Source organism: Panthera tigris, chromosome B4 (genome assembly GCF_018350195.1).
Source record: "Panthera tigris isolate Pti1 chromosome B4, P.tigris_Pti1_mat1.1, whole genome shotgun sequence".
NCBI lineage: Eukaryota > Metazoa > Chordata > Mammalia > Carnivora > Felidae > Panthera > Panthera tigris.
The window spans coordinates 77,741,275-77,764,232 of NC_056666.1; the positions used below are offsets into that span (position 1 = coordinate 77,741,275).

Sequence of the window (22,958 nt, forward strand, 5' to 3'; positions counted from 1 at the left end):
CTGATCAGTGAATCCACCACCAGCCTGGGCCTTGCACTCCCACCGCCTCTGGAAACGCTTCTCTTCAGGAGAAATTTTACCCTCCCAAGCTCTCCCTCTCTGTCTAAACTGCCCTCCCGTGTGGAAGCTGGGGCGTCCTGCTAGTCGGATTCCTTGCCCTTGGGGTGGCATGCAGGCCAACCAATCGATGCCGGTGGGGGTGCCCAAGGCTCAGAGGGCGGGGGCCCTGACCTCTTAAGCCAGCCTAATGGCTGTGTGACTTTGGGCCGCCGCGGGGCCTCTCTGGGCCTCACTTTTCCCACCTCTGTTTCCGGGGAAGCCCCTGGGTAATTTATTTATAACCCAGCTCCAGGTTTGCTGCCTCGGAAGGTGTTAGCGAGTCCGCAGAACCCTCACCTGCAAAACGGCTCGCCCACCCCAGCCACAGCGAGGCGGATTATGTAACTGGGTGTGCGGCGAGTTGGGGGGGGGGCGGGGGCGCGGGGCGGGGCGCTCACGGCTATTCCGGGCGCCGCTATTTTTAGCCCCATTGATGAGGCTGCGTCGGCCGCCGCCGCCGGGATTCCGGAGACGTCAGTGGGCGCGCGTCACGGTCCCCGCCCGCCCACCGGGGGAGGCGCGCCCGGGGCCGGGAAGGCTGCGCTGGCGGCCGCGGGCTGCGGGGGCGGGGGGCGCGGCCGCGGCCGGAACTGCGGGGCGGGGGGCTTCCCGGGGTGGGGGGCGCGGAGCCGCGGCCGCGTGGCTGCAGGAGCTCGCAGCGGCGGCCGCGGAACTGGTAGGGGGCCCCGCGCGGCGCCCGCGACCCCCCGGTCTCCAGGCATGGGCGCCCCTGCGCCTTGCGGTGCGGAGCAGCTCCCCGCTGGCCGGTGCGCGACCCCGGAAGGCGGGGGTGCAGAGGCGAGCAGAGCTCGACCGGCCAGGTGAGGGGGCCCGGGTGGGGAGCGGTGAGGGGGTCTCCGGGAGCTGCCCGGGAAGAATGGGGTCTCCGCCTATGCGGTGGAGTGGCCTGGGAGCCACGCTGGGAGTCCTGCTGGGGATCGTGGGAGTGTGGGGCGGGGAGGGACTGGATTCCCTGCGGAACCTGCTGACCCAGACTCAGCCCCCCCCTCCCCCCCGAGTGCGGCGGCCAACGCTTTTTCTCCCTGGCCCGCCAAGGGTGGGGTTTGGCCCGTGAGGGGCGCTGGAGATGGCCGGGCCGGAGAAATTCCTTCCAATCCCCCCCCCTCCCCGCCCCCGGCTGCGGGGAATGGTTTCCAGGAGTTCGGGAGGGGAGAGACCGGGACCAGAAATGCCCGGGGCGGCCCCTTTGTGGGACCGAGTAAAGAAATCGAGGCCGGAGAGGGTCTCCTCGAGTCAGGCGCCAGGACCTGGGATTAGAAGTGGTGCAGAAGTGGCATTTACAATGGCTTACGGTGGAGGCTTCATTTGGTTGGGGGGCTAGAGTTCTCGGCATGCCGGGGGAAAAGGAAGACTGGGCAGAGGTAGGTGGCTAAGCAACCGTTGTGCCCAAAGGGTGCCGATCGATTAGAGGGCTGATAACAGCCCGGGCAGGGCCTCCAGTGGCGGCTACAGCAGTGGTCCGACACCCACTTCAAGTGAATGTTTAGATCAGCGAGGGATGGAGACTTAAAAGGGGAGCCGGCTGACTGGAAAGCCCTAGGGCCGAGGGGAATGACAAGTGCACAGCAAGATAAAATCAAGATTCGGAATGATGGCAGCCAGGCTGCAGGATGGCCCAAGACTGACAAGATGAACAGGACTGATTATAAATGTTGGGGCCTGTGCTGGAGTGAAAAAAATGAGCTCAGGGGTTCAGGCCTAGCACCTGGCTCTAAGGCCCAGCAACCCAGGGCCGGGAGCTTCTCACTTGCTTTCCGATGTTGGCTGCCAAACTGCTTTGTGCAATCTAAGGCCTCTCTCTACCCACCAGAGGAATCCCAAGGTGGGAAGACGGATGCCTGGCCCTGGGCTCGCTGGTTGGGCTCCCTGGATTCTTTCTAATCCCAGTTTTGCCACTTCCTAGCTGTGTGACCTTTGGCAAGTTACTTGACATTTCTGTGCCTTAGTTTCTCCACTGGTAAAATGTTCCCTACAATAATCTCCTCCTGGTAGTGAGGAGGCTGAAATGAGAAAATGCATGTAAAAGGCTTAGTGATATATCTAGCGCATGGTGTTCAGTAAATATTGTCTGCCATTGTTCTTGTTGATAATGAGCAATGTGCCCATTTCTGGGTGGGGACTTGGCCAATGCACCGCTTGGTGTGTCAGCCGTGTCCTGGGGGCAAGGAGGAGTTGAGTTAGCAGACTGAAATACTTGATAGGAAGGAGGAGAAGGAGGTTTTGGATGGGCCCGGGCAGAGCTGGGATCCAGGGCTGGGGCTCTTGGAGTCCAGGTTGTAGCTCAGCATTGGGAAGAGCCCTCAGACTTTGGATCCGCCCTCAAGTGGAAAGGACAGTTCCTTAGCGACAGTGTTCTCCTCACCTCCTTCCAAGCTATCTGGCCCATTCTCCCAGCCCAGTTCTGGTGCAGGCCTGTGTGAGTCCTTTTCTCCTGCATTCCACAAATACTTACCGAGTACCTACTAGTGCTGAGCTCTGTTTTGGAGACTGCAGACTGCGGCGATCAAGACAGACACGTGAACAGATGAACAGCATTAGCCCTATGGTGATGATACGAACAGGTTAATGCGGTGAGGGTGGGGGTGGAGGCTCTCCAAGGAGATGGAATGGGACTGGAAACCTGACTGGTGACAAGGGGCAGACATACCGGGGCAGTGACTTTCCTGGAAGAGGAGGCAGCCAGTGCAAAGGCCCTGACTGGGGAAAGAAAGCCCAGGTGCTTAGAGCACAGCAAGGAGGGGGAGCAAGGGCTGGGTCCTGCGGTGTGGCCTGATGCTCCCACTCCCTTAAGGGGACATCCCTCTCTTCTCCACACCTGCCCAGTCCTATGGCATACTCAGAGGTTTGCCCTCTGCTCTGTGTTGAGTGTAATGGACTTTGATATGTTCCCCCAGAGGAACCTCCTGGGGTCCAGAGATGTTGGTTTGCTCCTTCTTGGACCTTCTGTGGCTCGTGGCTCACTGCCTGATTTTAAGCCTGATTTTGCTTTCAGTATGGGGTTGGAAGCCCTCCAGATCTCTAAACTGCCCCCCTCTCTTTCCTGCAGCCTGGTCTCCATTACCCACAGGAACATGGGAGTTCTAGTAGCTCTGTAAGAGGAGAATCTGAGTACCATGGTCCAGAGTAGCTCCTTTTAGCCCGTGGACCCTGGGGCAGAGGTCAGGAAGGCCAGGAAGCCCATTGCCCACCCTCTGGGCCCTCCTCCTCCTTACTCCCTCCACCTCCCATCATGGAGACATTTACTTCCTTTCTCCCAGACCTCATCTTGGCCTGAAGCACCTGGTCCTACTCTCACTCTGGGACTCAGTTGAGAGAGGAGAAAGCTGAATTAGGGCGGAAAAAGAAGTGGGGTCTGGGGTACCCTGGTTGAAGGAGGCTTTGGCACCAGTGAGGGGGCAGGCGAGAGCTTAAAGAGGCTGGAAGGGTGGTACTCACCGTTGGCTCTGGAAGTGGAGGCCAGGTGCCCAGAAGTGGCTTGGAGTAGGAAGCAGAGTCTGGGGCTGGCTTTGATTCGTCCTCGTCTGATTTTTCCCAACAGTGATAGCACATACATGTGTATACGTATCCAGCATTGTTCTATGTCCTGTACACGTATGAACTCATTTTAAGCTCCGTGATAGCCTTGTGGTTGTTAATATCAGAGACAACTACGGAGTGTCATTCTCACAGTTGAACAGGAGGCACAGAGAGGTTATGTAACCTGCCCAAGATCATAAGTGATAGAGCCATGATTTGAACACAGGCATCTGGGATCTGGCATCTGGGCCCTTAACCTCTTTGCTCCAGGCTGGGCCTTCCTGTCTGGGGACTGGAGTGCCTTCACAGAATATTTCCTGGGAGTCCCCACTGCTCTGGTTGGAAGGCCGGCTGCCTGGAGATGGAGTGATGGAGCCCCTGCCCTGTGGGGTTGTCTGAGGCTTTGGGGGCCAAGTTGGAGCCCCTTAAGGAGAGAGAGGTTATTCTACTCTATCCTCACAATAGCTCTCTTTTCTCTGCCTACGAAGTGCCCTTTTGTGCACATCAGGGCTGAGTGCTGGACTAAAGCCACCCCCCACCCCAATCCAGGAGTGAGGCATGAGGCTGAGGGGCTGGGTGCTGGCATGTGTCCCCATGGTCCTGAGATGTCCCACACAATGTCAGCTGTTCCTGGTCACACCTCACATCCCCAAGAGCTGTTTGCCTAGGGTGTGTGCCCCCAGGTTCTGATGCCCAGCCCAGGAAAATCCTTGGGCTGTCTTGTCAGCTCTCACGGCCCGGGTCCTGCCTCTATTCCCACTCCTGTGTTTCCTGGCTGTGCTGCCTCCAGGGAGTGTCCCTGCTGGCTGGTTATTCCTCACTCACACGGACTCTCCCTCCGTAGGCTTCCACCATGGACAGAGGCCAGCCCTGGCCCCTCTCAGGCATCCCAGCTCCGCCTGCCAGGCCCTGAAGGCACAAGGGATGGTTGAGTGTTGTCTGAGGTCTGTTGGTTCATCCAGATTGGTAAGTGCTCTACTGTTGTCCTTTGTACACCCCTGGGGCCTTCAAGCAGGTGAGGTTGGGGGACAGAGGTGGGTGTGGAGCTGCCCTAAGTGGATGTGGTTTGGGGGATGGAGGGGGAAGCCCTGCAGAGGTGGCGGGTGAGGTTCTGCTCTGCTTGGGGAGATCTGATTTCTTCAGTGATGGGGGCAATGTGGGGGTGGGGAAGGGGGAAGCCTAGCTTTCTCAGCAGGATAGGCTGCGGGACTCTGGGCCTGGGGGGCATGGGCTGGTGTGGGAGGAGAGGGGCAGGGATGTGGGTAGATGGCCGCCGTTGCCAAGGCAACACGTGTCTGGTTCCCGGAAGCTGATGGGGTGGGATTGGCCAGCTCAAGGCCAGGCCAGGAGCATGGGGGTTGGGGGGTGGGGCAGGCATGGGGGATGGGAAGCTGGCTTGTTTCTAGGGCATGCACACTGGAATGCACAAAGGGAAGGCTGGGATCATCTCCCCCGCAAAAGGGGATGACCACACCCTTCCTACTATGGCAGGCCTGTATGGCAGGCCTGTGGGGTCTGGTATGGGAAGGTGCTTCTATGAATGGGGAAGATCTTACTGGCAAAGGGCAAGGACAGGCCCTCCGCTATTCACACAGCATCCCCAAGGGGGAAAATCTCAGACTTGTGGCCATGGCCAGAGGGATTCTAGGCCATCTAGTTCACCTCCTCCCCTTATGGATGAAGAAACGGAGTCATGGAGGTGAGAAGCGACTTTTCAAGATCCTATAGTGAGGGCATATAGAGCCAAACTTAGAATCAAGGTCTCCTGGAGTCTGGGCGAGCCCAGAGGTCTGGTCGGCTGGTGGAGGACCTACTTTCCTTGCCTGAGGACACTTCTGGAGAAGGTACAAGCAGATCTTGGGGTGAAGAATGGAGTGTGGGAATGAAATTTCCACCAGGCCTTTCCCTGGGGATCTCAGATACTAGGATGGCTCCAAGGGCACCATGGGCCTGGTTACCATGTTTACTTGGGAGACCTGAAATTCAGCCTGGCACCCCAGCCAGGGATCTGTGATGCCCTTCTTCCTTCCCCAGAACAGGGGGCTATCTCCAGGCCACAGCCCCCTTCAGGCCTTGAGGGATCCCTGGATGAAGTAGGAGCTGGTTTCATATCTCCCCCAACCCCCCAAACACTGTTGCCTCATGTGGAGTTGGTGTTCAGGGCACAGGGAGTCCCACAGAGGTGTCTGCGACAGGGGAGGAGGAGGTGTCCGGCCTGAGCCTGGGTGGAAGGAGGGGAAGCCCTAGGAAGCAGGGCCTCCTGTTCCAGAGGCTGAGCTGGGTGTGCACCTGGCCGTCTACTGGCCGCAGGCTCTGTGCCACCAACCTTGGGCTGGGGGCAGGGAGAGGAATTACTGTAAGTGGGAGAGGCAGGTGTCCCTGGTCAGCCAGGGATCTGGACCGGGGAGGCACGTGAGTGATGATGACAGCAGCGGGCCAGATGGCTTCCCCCAACCCGGCCCCCACCTCTACCATCAGCTCAGACCGCCTCCTGAGCGCCTGGCCTTCCCGTGGGTACAGAGCGGCCCCCATGGGCAGAATTCCTCGTGTTCACCTTGTTGTCGGGGTGATGGTGGTGACTGGGTGGAACCCCCATGCCGTATACAATGCCAGGGCCACCCTGAGGGGCTGCCAGCCGGGGCCCCATGAGTGCTAGAGCCGCTGGTCTTGTGACGTGGGCACCTGTCTGCCAGGCCCGGGCATGGGCCCAGGGTCACGCTCACGCCGGGGCTCCCGTCAGCTGACTATTTTGGGCTCTTGCTGACCTGGGCCAAAGTCAGGCTTCAGTCAAGAGGGCCCCGAGGCAGCTCCCTCTGTCCCCAGAGGCCGGCTCTGGTTTCGGCTATATAAACAGAGGAGGACAAGCTGGCTTGGAGACAGCTCCACGTCCTAAGTCCGCTCAGCTGGTGCATAGCCTTGGCCGGGCAGGCCGGGCTGACTGGGCAGTCCCGTCTCTTCCCGCAGGGCTCCCTGAGGCCGCCAGGAAGAGCCCCTAACCAACCCCAGGATTCTCGCCTGGTGCAGTTGTCCAGGACCTCTGAGAGTCTAAGCAGATCGTGAAGAGATAGCTGGTGAGTCGTAGGGATGGGGAAACTGAGGCACGGGAGCTGGGCTGTTTGGGTCTCTTTCCATTGTGACGATCTACACTGCAGTTTCTTCGGCCCTGAGAGGAGGGGTGTAAAGGAGGAAGCAAGGGTGGCAGGCCTTCCCGAGGAGTAAGAGTAAAGCTTGACCTGAGTTGGATGGTGGTGGGAGCTGTACTTGGGAGCACGCCGTGACCCGGCACTGGGAGGTGTGGAAATAGACAGGTGCTGCTTCTGTCTCTCTCCTTCCTTGGAGACTTCCAGCACGATCTCAGTCCTCTCCTGTTGACCCAGCCTGGGTGAGGCACTGGTCTGCTCGGGCTGGGGAGGGACACTGGAATGAGCTAGGTGTCCATCGGGGAACCTCGGCATTGGTCCCTGAGTAGGGTCCCCACCTCCCTGCCACAACTGGTTGGGACGGGGTTGGGGGGGGCTCGGCTTCCCTGAGCCCTCAGCCCCTGCCCCGCTCTCCTTTCTTGGCCTCCCAGCTGGTCTTGGTGCCTGCGAAGCACGGCTGGAACGAGGTCTGGCAACTGCGCCAACCATCTTGCCACAAACACGCTCCCCGGGCCCCGGTCCAGGGGCTGCAGCCCGGCCTGGAAGAAGTGGCAGCTCCTTACGTGGGAGGCTCTTGTGCCTTCCTTCTCAGTTCTCAAAAAAAAAAAAAAAAAAAAGAATCCCCCCCCCTCCTTTCTGAACGTGAGTCTCTAAATGAATCCAGAGCCTGCGACTAAAAATACTTTAACAATAGGAAAATGCATCAGTCTTTCCGGCTGGGGCTCGTTATCAGAGGGTTTTTATTTTGGAATTTGAAATTTTGCCCAAGGAGGCTGGGTGGAGACCTTGGGCAGGGGCAGGAGAATTTGGTGGGTGGTGATGTTCTGCAAGGTGGTGGGAGCCCCTCCAAGGGTGGAGGAGAGGAGCTGGCCAGGAGCTGAGCAGACTGAGGGGCACGGAAGGAGGCTTGGGGAGGGCGCAGATGAGGCGTGGGCCGACCTTTCCCGAAGGCACTCCACGATCTTCTCTGCATTTTTCCAGCACTGTCTGGCTCTTCTTCCCAAAGTCTGATCTTCTTTTTTTGTGCTGTATGTTAATTCCTCCTAGCCTGAGAAGGAGGTGAGGGTCGAGAAGTCACTGGACTAAAGATAGCCTCTGTGGAGAGAGGTCTGACCTCCTTAACTCACAAGCTTTCCTCCAGAGTATTAATTGAGCACTTGCTGCATGCAGAGTCTGAAATCTTCCTGGTGCTAGGTAGAGCCCCATCTCTGGGCACACTCTCATTTCCTTTCACTCAGCCGTGGAGGGGGAGACGTGTGGATGGGGTTACTGTTCTCTAATTCTTGAAGAAGGGGGTGCTGGCTCCCCAGTCCAGCTGAAGACCCTTATATCTCCTTTCCCTGCCTGCCCCCCACCCCAGGATCCTACTGCAGGTTCCTAGAGTCTAGGCCCTCAGGCAGTGCTCCATTTCACTGTTGTGCTTCTCCCTTCCCTTAATGAACTGAGTTCTCACGGCCCCAGAGCGTGATGTTGTCTACACTGGGCAGATGAAGAACAGTCTTGGAGAGGGCGAGGGACTGGCCCCAGGTGAGACACCAGGCTTGCTGGCTCCTGGTCACAGATGCCTCTAAGAGTCGCTCCATCTTTTGTCCCTGCTGGGGGCTGGGGTGAGAGGTGGCAGACCGTGGCTTACCTGCTCACATCCTTGGCGGGCTCTGTTCAGAGGTAACAACATGCATGGTCGTGGCAGGGCCTGGGTAAGGGCCGGGAGACCAAGCGCCAGGGCCTCACCCTGCACCCCCCAGTTCCCAGAAGCCCCCTGGGGCAGCAGGCACTGCTTCTGTGCCCACGGCACAAATCCCCCTACCCATTGCCAAGGCAGGAAAAGGAAGTGGCTAGGTCAGGGCTGGCAGTAGGTCCTGGGGCTGAGGAGGGGAAGCTCTCGTGGCCACTTCTCAGCGAGAGGAGGCAAAGCTCACTCCCTCTGCCCACCGCTCGGGAAGGGTGTGGAGGTATGTGGGTGGTGATGGTCTTGAAGAAAGTAGGACAAGCTCCTGCCCTCTGCTGGGGGGTGGGGAGGGGTGGCGCAGCCCAAGGCTGGGGGTGGGGGGCAGTGTGGGAAAGGGGCTGTATACTTCTACTTTTTCCATCCCCCGTTTACCCAAACTGACACCAACCTTCCTGGCCGATGAACGATGGTGGACATCGGCTGCCCGTTTGGGGCCTGCCCTGGGCCAGTTACTATTAAAGATGCATGAAGGCTACCCCCTGCCAAGGTCAGGGAGACAGGGCCTTCCCCTCATGTTCACACACAGGTGAAGGAGGGGGTGAGTCAGCACATAAGTCCCCAGGCCCCATAAGATTTGACTAGGAGGGGCCAGAGCCTAGTGAGTGTTTCAGAAAACCTGCTGGGTCGACAGAAAACACACTGTGTGGAGATCCCTTTCTAATGCTAGACATTGTAACCTCTTCTAACTGTAGCGGTGCCCTGAGCAGTCGGTAGAACCAATATATAATGAGAAGCAGCCACTGTTTCTCTGATTTCAGTAACACACACTTGAATGAATGTGTACTCGGTAAATTGCAGGGGCATCTGTGTCCCTTTGATAAATAAGTCTGTCCCATTTAGGGGTGGTTATTTAAAAAAAAAAATTTTTTTTGTTTACATTTATTTATTTTTGAGAGAGAGAGAGACAGAGAGAGAGACAGAGCATGAGTAGGGGAGGGGCAGAGAGAGAAGGAGACACAGAATCCGAAGCAGGCTCTAGGCTCCCAGCTGTCAACGCAGAGCCCGACGCAGGGCTTGAACCCACAAACTGCGAGATCATGACCTGAGCCGAAGTCGGACGCTCAACCGACTGAGTAGGGGTGGTTATTTTTAAAATAAACTTTTTGTTTTTGAAAATGTACATGCAGAAAAGTGCACAAATCATGGGTGTGAAACCTTGAGAGTATGTAGTTTGATGACTTTTTCACAGCGAACAGACCTGTGTGATTGTTGTGAGATTGGGAGCCGGACTTCATCCAGTCCCACCAAAGACACCCCCGCCCCCTGCCCATAGGAACTGCTGTTTTCAGTTTACAGGCTGTGTGTGTGTATGTGTGTGTGTGTACGCGCGCACCTGGTTCTGTGGTATACTTAGAACAATCAAGGTCCAAAGCCACAGTCTTCGCAGTTCAGAGTCAAAGGCATTGGGTCCAGCCCCAAACTGGGAGTTCCTTGACTTGCATTTGAGTCTTGCCCCCCCCAACTTCCATTTCCTCGTTTATAAAATTTGGGTCACAATTCTAAACCTGGACGGTTGAGTGGAGGGTTTAGTGGAGGAATCCACGTGAAGTGCCGTGGACCGAGGTCTGACCCTTGGTTGGTACTCCCCATGACTCCCTTGACCTATGAGAAGGTGCTTAGCATTAAGAGTTAGGCAGGGGGAGGGCAATGGCCAGAAGTCTTGGGGGACGAGCAGGATCAGAGCAGAAGGGAGGAAGAGGGGCACTATGCCCACTGAGTGGTGGGAAGTTTAGCCCAAGGTCCTTTATGGGAGCAGTGGAGAGTGGTGGTGGTGGGTAATGAGGGCAGATTGGTGGGCTGAGCCAGGCCGTGCTGTGGGAGCCCCGTGCGGACTGTTGTCTCATTCCCAACATGACCTCTTCTCTCCCTGCGCTTCCTGTGTTGTTATCGTGGTCCTGCTTTACCTTCTGGTCCTCGCCTATAGTTTTGGACCTTTTGGTCCTCGCCTGTAGTTTTGGATATCTTTCCTTCATCGTTACCCCTCCCCCTCCCATCCCACCCCTTCTCCCATAAGGGGCTGCTTACTCTGACCTTGCTCTTGGGGACTGGATTTGGGGATCCCTTGGGAGCCTGGGACCAGCTTATACTCTAGGCCTCCCAAAGTCTGCATGAAGTATGCCTTTCCCCAGAGTTCCACCTTAGATTCTACCCTCCTCAGAGCCCCAGGATACCCTCCCTGGAGGGCTTCTGGCCAGCAGGGATGAGGTCTGGGGTCCCCAAGCCCCTCTTCCCTCTCCCCTGTGCCTTAAGCTTGATGCTCCACATGGGTGCCTGAATGGGTGGCCCTGGCTGTGTTCCCACAGAGGGACTCTGCCTTTTTCTCCTTATTTACTTACTTTCAGTGCATAGTAGATTCAGACCCCCTGGCATCCTTGCCTCCACATGCGTGGCCAAATGGCGGCTGCGGTTGTCTTCCCCTCCATTATTGGGGCCCTGGGGAAGTGGGGCCTGGGCTGCAGGCACACATCTGGAGGCTAAATGATGAGATTTGGAGATGTAGTCCAGGGCCTGGGGCAGCTCCTCACCACACTCAGTTCCCTGAGGCTCCTGGGTGGACTGATCCCTACCCCCCCCAGGGTAGGGATGGGTCTGTGTTGCGTTTCACAAATGGAAAGTGGTGGGGAGGACAGGGAGGTGCCAGGGCTCAAGGCTGGCTCAGCTTGCAGAGGACTGGTAAGGCTGGGCTTGAGCACAGATTGGTCAAGCTGCAGCTAATACACCTGTTTAGGTGAACATTGACTTGGCTAATCATCTTTTGCTAACATTAAAATTGTTTTTTTTTTTTTAATTTTTTTTTAACGTTTACTTATTATTGAGAGACAGAGACAGGGCATGAGCATGGGAGAGGCAGAGAGAGGGAGACACAGAATCTGAAGCAGACTCTAGGCTCTGAGCTGTTAGCACAGAACCCGATGTGGGGCTCAGACTCACAAACCACGAGATCATGACCTGAGCCAAAACCAGTCGCTCAACTGACTGAGCTTCCCAGGTGCCCCAAATTGTTTTTAGTTTTTGAGGAAGGCCCTGTTGGGGTGGAGGGAGGCATTCCAGGTTGGGGTGACAGGCTAGGTGGCAAGCCAGCACTTGATGTGCCTGGGACTGGCTTCACCAACCCAAACTTGCCGTGCACTTCTGAGCAAGGTGCAGCTCCTCTGGGAACTCTTGGGTCCTAATCTGTAAAATGGGAGGATGTGAATTATATTAGCAGTTTTAAAGTCCCCCCCCCCCTTTTCCTGTGGAATCTCTTTTTTCCAAGCAAACCCTATGCAAGAGCCCAACACAAAGGAACACAAAACTTTGGCTTGAGGTGGGATGGGGATCTTGTATGGGTCCCCTTGCATTACTCTACCCACGCTTCACCTTCACCCGGGTGGCCTTGAAGGGTCTCTGGAAGATGGTTTGGGGAAAACCAGAGCTCTCTGAAGACTGGTCCACATTGAGATTATATGCTGAGGTGGGGGAGCTACGGTAGGTTGTGACCGGATCACTGAATGAGATCCGTGTTGCAGGAAGACTACTCCACTGGTGAGCAGGAGGATTTGGGAAGAGGAGACAAGCTGGTTAAGGGGCAGTTTCCTTATTGGGTGTGGGCAAGGAGAAGCAGAGGTCACTGGCCTCACTCAGCTGGTCTGCTGTCTTCGTGCACCAGTGAGGCTGGGCTGCGTGTGGTTGGAGTAGAAACAGGGGATCCAAGAGATGTCCCAAAATAGAATTTCAAGAAAAAATGAGAAGTTGCATGTGGGGCATCAGGAGCAGAGATGGGGTGGTGGGCCCGGAGTACAGCGACGACGAGCTCCGCCTGCAACGGGTAAAGTTTGAAATGCTGGCAGGACCTTTGAGTGGGCAGAAGTGGGGGCAGGGGACAAGGGCGTGGGAAATCCGAGATGGGAGGTGAGGAACAGGAAGTGGCTCAAGGGTAGGGGAAGTGCTGTAGGATGACCAGATGAGGTGAGAGTTGGGCTGCCCCAGCAGGCTAAGGCTAAGGCACAGTGAAAGTGTTAGCAGAAACCCTTCAAACTGACTTACAGGGGAGATGGGGGCTGGCTGGCTGGCTGAGACCCAAGTGTTGGTGGGGGCATTTCTCCTCCTTGTAAACGTTAGGCCTACTTCCCCTCTCTCTGACCTAGCAGGTGCAGGCCTCCCCAGGTCTGGGGTAGAATGGGGGTAGAAGGGTGACAGCCAGACCAGAGAAGTCTCCGGTGGCTGCAGCGTGGTCTGTGTCCAGATACAGCCCTGGCAGTCCCTTCCTGCTCCATGGGGCAGGTCAGAGCTGCTCTCTCCACAGGTGCTGGAGGTGAGGTGGGAGTCATGGACAGGGGAGGTCGTGGAAAAATCCCCTAGAGATGCTATCAGAGGTCCCGGGTTCCACCCCAGTGTGTCACCACCTCGCTGTGTGACCTTCAGCAAGTGCCATTATTTCTCTGAGCTTGTTTATTTATAAAATGGGGAAGAGTCACCACAAATTTGACAAGATTTCTCAGGCTCCACCCGGTTCTGAAATTCGGTAATTTCCCAACTATAGTGCACCCACTCTGCAAGGGACTGGGAAGGGGACTGGTGAGAAATCAAGTTCAGCGTGTGGAGAGGAGCCTATCAGCCCATCTTGGGCCTGGCGAACCCCTGCCCTTGGAAGGTACTTTGCATGGGAGAGTAGGGGGCGGAAATAAGCGGTGGGCTCTGATGTCCCTGGGCCAAACTTTCGGCCATCGGGCCATCGACCCTGCTGGGGAAGACGGGTCAAGTGCACTTCGCTGTGCCTTGGGCTTCAGTGGGGGCTCAGGTTGCCCGGGGTGGGTCCCTTAGTTGCCTGCTCCAGCAGCCCAGTTGCAGCAGTGGGTGCCCCCCCCCCCCCCCCGCGCCTCAGGCCTTCAGGAAGGGCTGGGAGAGTGCAAAGGCGGAGCCGGGTGTGGAGGGAGCCGGAGGGAGCGGGCGCGGCCGTGGCTCCCCGGGGCAGCCGGAGGCTGAGCACAGCCTAGTCCGGGGAAGCCCTGCGGCTGAGGCTCTAGAGCGCCCCCTTCTCGGGCTCTGGCCCTCTGGGCCGGTTATTTCGGACCTGGGGGACCCGGGCCGGGTCCTGGGTCCGGCGGGGGGAGCCTCGGGAGTCCGCGAGCAGCTATTTTTAGCCGGCCCAGCGGGCGCGAGGGGGCTATTTATAGATCAAACAATCCGCGCTCCCTGCGTCAATGGAACCCCGCGTGCGTCACGCGCGCAGACATTCCAGGCCCCCTCTCGCCCCGCCTCCTCGGGCTCCCCGTCCCGCGCCTCCCCCTGGCCGCCTCCCGCCGGAACCGCGCCGCCCCCCGCGCCCTTGTATGGCCATAGCTCGCCGGGCCGCGTGCGTCAGTGGCGCCCCCGCCCCTCTCCGTGCGTCACGGAGCACTTAAGAGGAGGGTCGGGCCGGGCCGGGGAGCCCCAGTGGCAGAGACTGCGGAACTTGGGGGAGTGTGCAGGACCGCGGGAGCGCACGAGGGACCAGACTGCGACTCGGGGTGCCGGTCCCGGGCAGGGGGAGCAGGAGCCAGCCGGGTAGGTGCCCCCGCGAGGAGCGTGCATCTCAGCAGCGCTCTCTGCTTTGGTTATTAGGGGTGTTGCATGAAGGAGATGGGCGTACGCGCGGGCAGAAAGGATGTTGTAGGGTCAGCATGCAGGAGGGCGGGTGTAGGGTGCAACTCTGACGTGGGAGGGGGCCGGTTGGAATGGGATGAGGACCCGGGTCGGACTTCAGTCTGCTGGGCCGGGGGTGGGGGTGGGGGTTGGGGGGGGGAGTGTCCGTGCAAGGTGGAAGGTGGAAACCGCAGGGGGTTAGAGTCGGGGCCAGGAGTGGGGACTTGTTTAGTAGGAGGCTGGCTGTAGTTCAGCCTCCAGGGTGTCCAAGTGGCAAAGCGCGCCCTGGACTGGGGTGCTGATGGAGTCTCAGTACAGTAGAGGAAAAGATACGCAGAGCTTTAACTGCTGGGATCCATCCAACTCCTGCCAGGATTGGATTTCTAAAAGGGTCTTCTTCCTCCCCGCTTGTTCACCTCCTTCCCTATTCCCTTAGTTGTTTTCTTAACACCATAGAGGCCATGGCTTAGTTTGCCAGGGTCCCCAGCCCGAAGTTGCTGCCTGAACTGTGTCAGGAGACTTCTGGATTGCTGAAGGAAATGGCCAGGATTGGTGGCTGAACTGCGGAGGGGTACTGCTTGTGTTGGACTAAACGAGTCTTCCTAGGGGCAGGATCTCTGGAAGTACAGGGAAGATTGTTTTAGCTGTAGCTTGGAGCTCGTGTGTGTGTGTGTGTGTGTGTGTGTGTGTGTGTGTGAGAGAGAGAGAGCGCGCGGGGGGGGGGGGGGGAGATGTGGAAACATTGGTCCTTGGGGATCCTGTGTGGGAGTTGCTAACGTTGGAATCTCTGGTGTGGTACCTGAAGGATATCCCCCCTACTCACCGTCCTAGCCTCACATGCTGATCACATCTGTACCCCCCTCCCCCAGTCCCTGTTGGATCATACAGGTAGGGTGCAGCCTGTAGCTTGTTCAGCATAACAGGTGCAAACCACATTGTTGCCAGGACCTGCCTGAAGCCGGATTCTCCCTGCTCCCTCCTTCAACCCCGCCTCTTCCTCCTCCCTGTGGGACTGCTTCCCCGCCTCCCCCCTGAGGCTAGATGTAGGTCCATATCTGGTGTAGTTAAGTACCTGCACAAAGGGGGGGGGGGGGTTATAGGTTGGTGGGGGTTGATCCGGATGTGGGACGTCCAGGTGGAGAAACAGGATTTGAATAAGGCTGGAACGCCCAGCCCCGTGTGGCTGCCACCCTAAACCCATCCCTACCTAGACCGTCTTAGTGCAGGGAGAGGTGGCCACCCTTATATCCTGCAGGTGCTATATGTGCATGTGGATGCGCACTGCTGGGTGGGCGGTGCCAGAGCTCCAAGGGGCTTCGGTGCCAGGGCTGGCTGTGGGAGTGACAGGCCAGGGGTGGAGCTGCCCTGTCCAGGGCCCATGGAGGTGGGGGGAAAGGCTATAACCAGAGGACCCCCTGGGCTCTTGGCCAGGAAGTGGTGCCAGCCTTTGCCCCCCTCACTGTTTCCTTGATTGTGGCCCTCTCTGTTCCAGTTTGCTTTCGTACCCACCCTAACTGGGTGGGCCAGAGCTGTGCAGACCCCAGGCATGGACGTGGGGTGGCAAACTGCCCCAGAGCCTTCTCTGTGTTAGTCTGCAAGCTTACAGATTCCCCCTACATGGTGCCATCTCTGCTCCTTCAGGCTTCTCAGGAGTGAGGGTGTAGCCCTCTTTGCCTGAGCTCCTGGGTTCGTCAGGGCATAGACATCCCTTAGTTGAGGGACTCAGGCAAGGACGGACTGTCTTCCATCTGCCCGCCGACAGCCTCCTTCTCTTCCTTGTAAAGCCACCTCAAGTCTGCTGGGCTCCGAGTGTTCTCTTATAAAAATAACAAGGGGAAATGCTTTGGGGATAGCAGAAAAATTCTTCTTAGGGACTGTGCCTTCTCCTGGAAGTCCAGGGGGGCTGTTCTCTCCTCCCTCCTATCCCCACTGGGCCTCCCACTAGCATTTGGCCTTTAAAGGTCTGGAGCCCGGTTACTTGATCCCCCAGGGAGTGGGGAACTGGGTGAGGAGGTCTGGGCTCCCTTCCTTTATGCTTTTGAGAGCATCCCAGGCAGCGCAGAGCGGGCGCCCATCCCCAGATGGCAGGACTGGGGTACGCGTGGGAGCTGCAGCCTTTGTTCAATGTGTAGGGTGGGGGCAGGGATGGGGGACAGGCTCATGGCTGCTTAGGCCTCTTTCTTAGGCAGCTGGGCCTTCGTTCCTAGCTCCTCTTCCATTTTGAGGATGTCCTTCCCAGGCACTGTGCAGGGAGGAGGAGAGGGGGTTTTGCAAAGGCTGGGCCGCGTCTGGGAATATTCCCAGAAGTGCCAGGTTAGGGAAACAACATCTCTGCACCCAGAGAATGGGCTAAGTAAGACTTTGCCTGTCTGCCTCTCCTCCCCACCCTTCTCCCAGCCCCCACCCATGCCTTACCCGATGCGGGAGGGCAGGGGGCTGGAGGAACACAGCCTCCCCCTGTTCCAGCAGAGAAATGCTGGCTGGGTGCCTTCCCTAGGGTTCCCAGGCTGCCTGGGGTGTGGCTGGCTTTCCAACTGAGCCCACTCTTGCTGGGCCACTGCCCGGGGACTTTGTGACATGGGGGTTGAGATGGTACTCCAGCCGGGGACCAGGATTCCTGGGTTCTGTGGTGGCCCATGGTGCCAACGCCTCAGTGTCCTGTGTCTGGCCGGGATTCCTGCCACCTGGCTGCTTAGAGACCTACACTTATTTAGAGGTCAGGCTTCAGACTTTCTTCACTGACTCTCACCTCCTCAATCTTGGTCTCCCCCCTCTTCAGAGATGCCCTGTATCCAAGCCCAATATGGGACACCAGCACCGAGCCCAGGATCCCGTGACCACCTGGCAAGCGACCCCCTGACCCCCGAGCTCAGCAAGCCCACCATGGACCTGGCCAGCCCTGAGGCAGCCCCCACTGCCCCCACTGCCCTGCCTAGCTTCAGCACCTTCATGGATGGCTACACAGGGGAGTTTGACACCTTCCTCTACCAGCTGCCGGGAACAGCCCAGCCATGTTCCTCGGCCTCCTCTTCGGCCTCCTCCACATCCTCATCCTCGGCCACCTCCCCTGCCTCTGCTTCTTTCAAGTTTGAGGACTTCCAGGTGTACGGCTGCTATCCTGGCCCATTGAGCGCCCCCCTGGATGAGACCCTGTCCTCCAGTGGCTCCGACTACTATGGCAGCCCCTGCTCAGCACCGTCACCGTCCACGCCCAGCTTCCAGCCGCCCCAGCTGTCTCCCTGGGACGGCTCATTCGGCCCCTTCTCACCCAGCCAGACGTATGAAGGCCTGCGGGCATGGACAGAGCAGCTGCCCAAGGCTTCTGGGCACCCCCAGCCACCGGCCTTCTTTTCCTTCAGCCCCCCCGCCGGCCCCAGCCCCAGCCTTGTCCAAAGCCCCTTGAAGCTATTCCCCACACAGGCCCCCTGCCAGCTGGGGGAGAGAGAGAGTTATTCCATGTCGGCGGCTTTCCCAGGCCTGGCGCCCACTTCTCCACACCTGGATGGCCCAGGGATGCTGGATGTACCTGTGCCCTCTGCCAAGGCCCGGAGCGGGGCTCCAGGTGGAAGCGAGGGCCGCTGTGCCGTGTGTGGGGACAATGCTTCGTGCCAGCATTATGGTGTCCGCACCTGCGAGGGCTGCAAGGGCTTCTTCAAGGTACTGGGCTGCCCCTGGGTGCAGCTTTTTATGGGAAGTGGGCGAGGCTGGTCTCTCTTCCCAGTAGGCTCTGTGCGGTAGCCTCCCTGGGGTTCTCTTCCCAACCCATCCTGCCCTTCAGGAAGGGGTCTGATCTGCAGGTGGGCTGCCCTCCTGGGGACCCACAGATGGCCGGGGGCTGGGACCTTCGTGCACCATCGGGGCTGCCTGCGGAGGGGTGAAGGGACCGTGAGATATGGGCGAGGGTGCAGGCTGCAGGGGTGCCCCCAGGAGGGCATGTACTAATGGCCAGCCTCTGGTTTCCTCTGCCTGTCCTTCCCAACTCAAGGTCTTAGTGGGATGGGGGCCCCGGGCACTCATGTTCCTGGCGTGAGATAAAAGGATCTGTGAAGAGGGCTTGATGCTTGAGGGCTGGGGGCGGACTGGGGAACAGGCTGTGTGTTTGTCCCAGCTCTGGGTGCCTGCTCAGCTTCCCGTCCCCACCCCCCCATCCCTCCTCCACTCTCTCTTGTCTGCCCCAGGGAGGCACATTTACATGTACAGGTACCTGGGCTACCTGGGAGCCCCAAACCCCTGGCCCCTAATCTTGTGTCCTGGGGGGGGGGGTCTCCCTCCTTAGGCAAAAACCTCTCCCAGTGTCCCCAAGATTTTCTTCTTCCTCTCCCCCTCCCACCCCCCCTGCCATCTCTCCCTCCCCTGCCACCCAAATGTTAGAAAAATAGCTGTGAACAGAGAGTGCTTTTGTCTGTGATGGCAGCAGGATCTGGACGGTCCCCTCCCCTGGTCTCCCCCCCCCCTTCACCCCGCCCGGCTCTGACAGCCTGTTCCGTGTTGCCCCCCCATCCAGCGCACAGTGCAGAAAAACGCCAAGTACATCTGCCTGGCTAACAAGGACTGCCCTGTGGACAAGAGGCGGCGAAACCGCTGCCAGTTCTGCCGCTTCCAGAAGTGCCTGGCCGTAGGCATGGTGAAGGAAGGTGGGTGGCTGGGATGGGCTTGTGGGAGAGAGAGGCAGGCCTGAGTGGGGTGAGGCAGACAGAGTGTCCCCAGACATCTGTCCTGGTGGGCCCCCACAGATGGCTTATCTCCACTGCACCTCGGGTCCACCTGCCTGGCTCATGGAGGGGTGCTCTCTGTAGGGTCTCAGGGGCTCTAGGTCCTTAGACTCCAGGGTACTTCCCAGCATGACACGCACAGCTTGGGCTGAGAGTCCCTTCCCTGGACCCCTTCCTCCCTTCCTCAGCCCTCCCCGTTTCTCTGCAGTTGTCCGGACAGACAGCCTGAAGGGACGGCGGGGGCGGCTCCCTTCAAAGCCCAAGCAGCCCCCAGATGCCTCTCCTGCCAATCTCCTCACCTCCCTGGTCAGGGCGCACCTGGACTCGGGGCCCAGCACGGCCAAACTGGATTACTCCAAGGTGAGCCCCGCCCACTCCACATTCAGTGGCTTTGTGAACACCGCATAAGGCCCCTCCCCAGTTGGACGTACTGAAAAAAGAGGAGCCCCTTTTGGGCTGACCAGATGGAAAAATGTACCCCCTCGGGTGGGCGGCCAATTAGAAAAAAATGTGCTCCTTCCAGCAGCCTCAGCCCTGGGTTAACATGGGAGGATTGGCGAGTAGGACCACGGGCAGAATCGCAGTTCCTCCCTCGCCCCCGGGATCTGGCCGTCATCCGAGTGCGTGACATGGCCGTGTGTGGTTGTGGCCCCAGTGCGGGGCCCTTTGTGGGGTGCTGACCCCACCGGACCACCCTCAGTTCCAGGAGCTGGTGCTGCCCCACTTTGGGAAGGAAGATGCTGGGGATGTGCAGCAGTTCTATGACCTGCTTTCGAGTTCCCTGGAGGTTATCCGCAAGTGGGCCGAGAAGATCCCCGGCTTTGCTGAGCTGTCCCCAGGCGACCAGGACCTGCTGCTGGAGTCAGCCTTCCTGGAACTCTTCATCCTCCGCCTGGCCTACCGGTGAGTTGCCGTTGCTCCCTCAACTCCTCCTCTGCTGCCCTGTCCTCAAGCCCCCCTGACCAACGTCTGCGTCCCTGCCCACCAGGTCCAAGCCTGCCGAGGGGAAACTCATCTTCTGCTCAGGCCTGGTGCTGCACCGGCTCCAGTGCGCCCCTGGCTTTGGCGACTGGATCGACAGCATCCTGGCCTTCTCTCGGTCCCTGCATGGCTTGGTGGTCGACGTCCCTGCCTTCGCCTGCCTCTCTGCACTCGTCCTCATCACAGGTGAGTGGCCAGCGGGGAGCTGGGGTGGGCTTGAGGGCCTGGCCCTGGGTGGGCTAGCATCTGGCACTTGGTGGGCCCCCACATGGTGAAGTGAGGGGACCTAGATGCAGAGAGGGGTAAGCATTTGCTCAGAGCGACCCAGCTGGTGGGCGGCAGAGCCGGGGTTCGGGCCCCGCTGTGCCCGAGGCAGAGCCCAAGGCAGTCTGTGAACTAATCCCGTACTACCCAAGATGCAGACTCGTGTAGGTCATCGTGTATAGCCTAGGGTTCTGGTTTGTTTTTAAAATCTTCCTGGGGCGCCTGGGTGGCTCAGTCGGTTAACCGTCCAACTTCGGCTCAGGTCATGATCTCACAGTCTGTGAGTTCGAGCCCCACGTTGGGCTCTGTGCTGACAGCTCAGAGCCTGGAGCCTGCTTTGGATTCTGTGTCTCCCTCTCTCTCTCTGACCCTCCCCGACTCATGCTCTGTCTCTCTCTGTCTCAAAAATAAATAAAGGTTAAAAAAAATAAATAAAATAAATAAAATCTTCCTGAATTATGTCACGTGCAGGAAGGCACGCAAATGACATACTTTCACGTACCAAGCACACTCACGTAAACGTTACCTAGATCAGGAAGCAGATGTGGTCACTACCCAAGGGGTCTTGGGTCCCCTGAGGTCATCTGCTCCCCTGAGGGTAACTACTACTCTGGTTTCTATCAGCATAGATTAAGTGTGCTTGTTGTCTACTTTGTGTAAGTATGGTTATTCGGGATGGATGTTTTGGAGTTAGATGTGGAGGTCTTCAGATCTCTTTTCTTACTTTCTAAAGCACCAGTCTGCCCCCATCCCCCTTTGCGCTTAAATTTCACAGGGGGCCCAGCCATATAGGACAGAATCCAAGGCACTTTGGGCTGAAGGAGTGGTGGTTTTGAAACCAGCTTTCCCTGGAGGTGGCCTCTAAAACGTAGTGCTTAATTCCAGGGCTTCTTGGAACCGTCTGGGGCGGTGGGGGGGGGGGAAGGGGGGGCGGCAAAAAAAGCTGGCCTCGTCTGAAAATCCGGTTAGGGTTTTATTTCGTTTTTGTGACCTTGGGCAAGTCATTTAACCTCTCTGGGCCTCAGTTTGTCATTTGGAAGATGAGGATAATGAGTATTCCTGAGGCTACCACTAGACTTCCAATGGGGCTTGTGCGTGAACTTGCTTTTGCGAGGTGCCAGCAGAGTGTGGGGGATGGTCAGTGGCGACAGGTCTAGAGCAGGGGGCAAGTGGGGGAGGCCGGGGCTCAGGGCAGGGCTCTGCGCCTTGGATGGACAGCTAATCCCTAAGCCTTCGCCTTCCTCGCAGACCGGCACGGGCTGCAGGAGCCCCGGCGGGTGGAGGAACTTCAGAACCGCATTGCCAGCTGCCTGAAGGAGCACGTCTCGGCCGTGGCGGGCGAGCCCCAGCCAGCCAGCTGCCTGTCACGCCTGCTGGGCAAGCTGCCCGAGCTTCGGACCCTGTGCACCCAGGGCCTGCAACGCATCTTCTACCTCAAGCTGGAGGACCTGGTGCCCCCTCCACCCATCGTCGACAAGATCTTTATGGACACGCTGCCCTTCTGACCCCAGCCCAGGAACACGCGTGCACCGTGCGTGCACCCTCCTACGCCACCCCACGTGCCTTTAGCCCACGGACCCTCGGACCCTCGGAGCAACCCCACCCTGGCCTGGCCTTGAGCTGCAGACTGGTCGGCCTCCCCACTTGCTCTGGGTGGTTGGCAGGGAGCTGACGCCCTGGGGGAGGGGGATGCACTCACGGGGGTGACCCCTACTATTTGTCTTACCCCCTAGCCCAGCCCCGGCCTTCATGTTTTTGTAAGATAAACCGTTTTTAACACACACCGCTGTGCTGTAAATAAGCCGAATGCTGCTGTAAATACAGGAAGGAAGAGGCTGCGTTGGGAGAGGGGGTTTGGGAGGGAGCGGCGGCCCCCACCAGCCTGGGCGAGCCCTTTCCCGCCTCCTTGCACCTGCTCTCTCTCCTCGCCCTCTTTTCCACATGTACAGAAACTTACTCTAGGAAGAAGACAAATGACAGATTCTGACATTTATATTTGTGTATTTTCCTGGATTTATAGTATGTGACTTTTCTGATTAATATATTTAATATATTGAATAAAAAATAGACATGTAGCTGAAACTGGGACCCCGTCTGTCTCTCTGACGTCCTCCCCGACACCACACGTGCCCTGTAATTACTTAAGAGACAGAAGTGGCTGGATAAATCTCGGACGTTATCCACCTGAGGTAACGGGCCTCAGTTTACTCTTTTGTAAGACACAGATAATGATGGCACCTGCTTCTTGGGATGGTGACACAAAGCACTCAGACTGGTTTGGGAGGTGTGGAAAGCTTGTGATGAGCCCATGTGGAGGGGGCCTGTGGTGGAGTCTGACTAGCTGAGGGGAGGGAGCACGGCTCTGGCTGTCAGTTCCTCACCCGGGGCGTGGTCTCTGATTTGGCTTCTATGTGTGTAAAACAGGATGAGGGGCAGAGCCAACCTCATGTTGCTGCTGGGGCTACAGGAGCGTGGGTGGGGGGCTGGGTACAGGGCAGCCTGGGATGCTGTTAGCTGTTGTGAGTACAAGCTGTTGTTTTCCCTCTGTGTTTTTGACATTTCTCCGACCCAGCCTAGTGCCCTAGCAAGAAGATCCAGGTTGCTAGTGGCCCTTGCCCTCTTGGTAAGAAGAGGGTTCCTACCTGTGCCCAAGTGCTGCTGTGAGGTCCTCCCAACTCCCAAGCTCATCAGTTGCTTAGAGCTGGCCTAAAATGAAGATTCCTAGGAGCTTTTTTTTTTTTTTAAGTTTTTTAAATGTGCATTTATTTATTTTTGAGAGAGCCCAAGCAGGGGAGAGGCAGAGAAAGAGAAGGAGACACAGAATCTGAAGCAGGCTCCAGGCTCCGAGCCATCAGCACAAAGCCTGACTCAGGGCCTGAACTCAAAAACCAT

The 22,958-nt window shown here is 58.0% G+C and overlaps 1 protein-coding gene across 5 annotated transcripts; it reads left to right on the top strand.

Moving 5' to 3' along the window:
• The first annotated feature begins 745 nt into the window (after positions 1 to 745).
• Positions 746 to 22,368, top strand: NR4A1 (nuclear receptor subfamily 4 group A member 1). 5 transcript variants are annotated; one of them, XM_042992343.1, is made up of 9 exons: positions 746 to 920; positions 4,481 to 4,602; positions 6,601 to 6,707; positions 16,889 to 17,766; positions 18,614 to 18,743; positions 19,030 to 19,181; positions 19,522 to 19,724; positions 19,810 to 19,988; positions 21,315 to 22,368. In XM_042992343.1, exons 4-9 carry the CDS (start codon positions 16,891 to 16,893, stop codon positions 21,569 to 21,571), a joined length of 1,797 nt encoding a protein of 598 aa, XP_042848277.1. In that variant the 5' UTR covers positions 746 to 920; positions 4,481 to 4,602; positions 6,601 to 6,707; positions 16,889 to 16,890; the 3' UTR covers positions 21,572 to 22,368. The 5 variants fall into 5 exon arrangements, with proteins under 5 accessions (XP_042848277.1, XP_042848278.1, XP_007073108.2 ...); XM_042992344.1 differs by lacking the exon at positions 6,601 to 6,707; XM_007073046.2 differs by lacking the exons at positions 746 to 920; positions 4,481 to 4,602 and having other exon boundaries at positions 6,431 to 6,707.
• Positions 22,369 to 22,958: the final 590 nt, after the last annotated feature.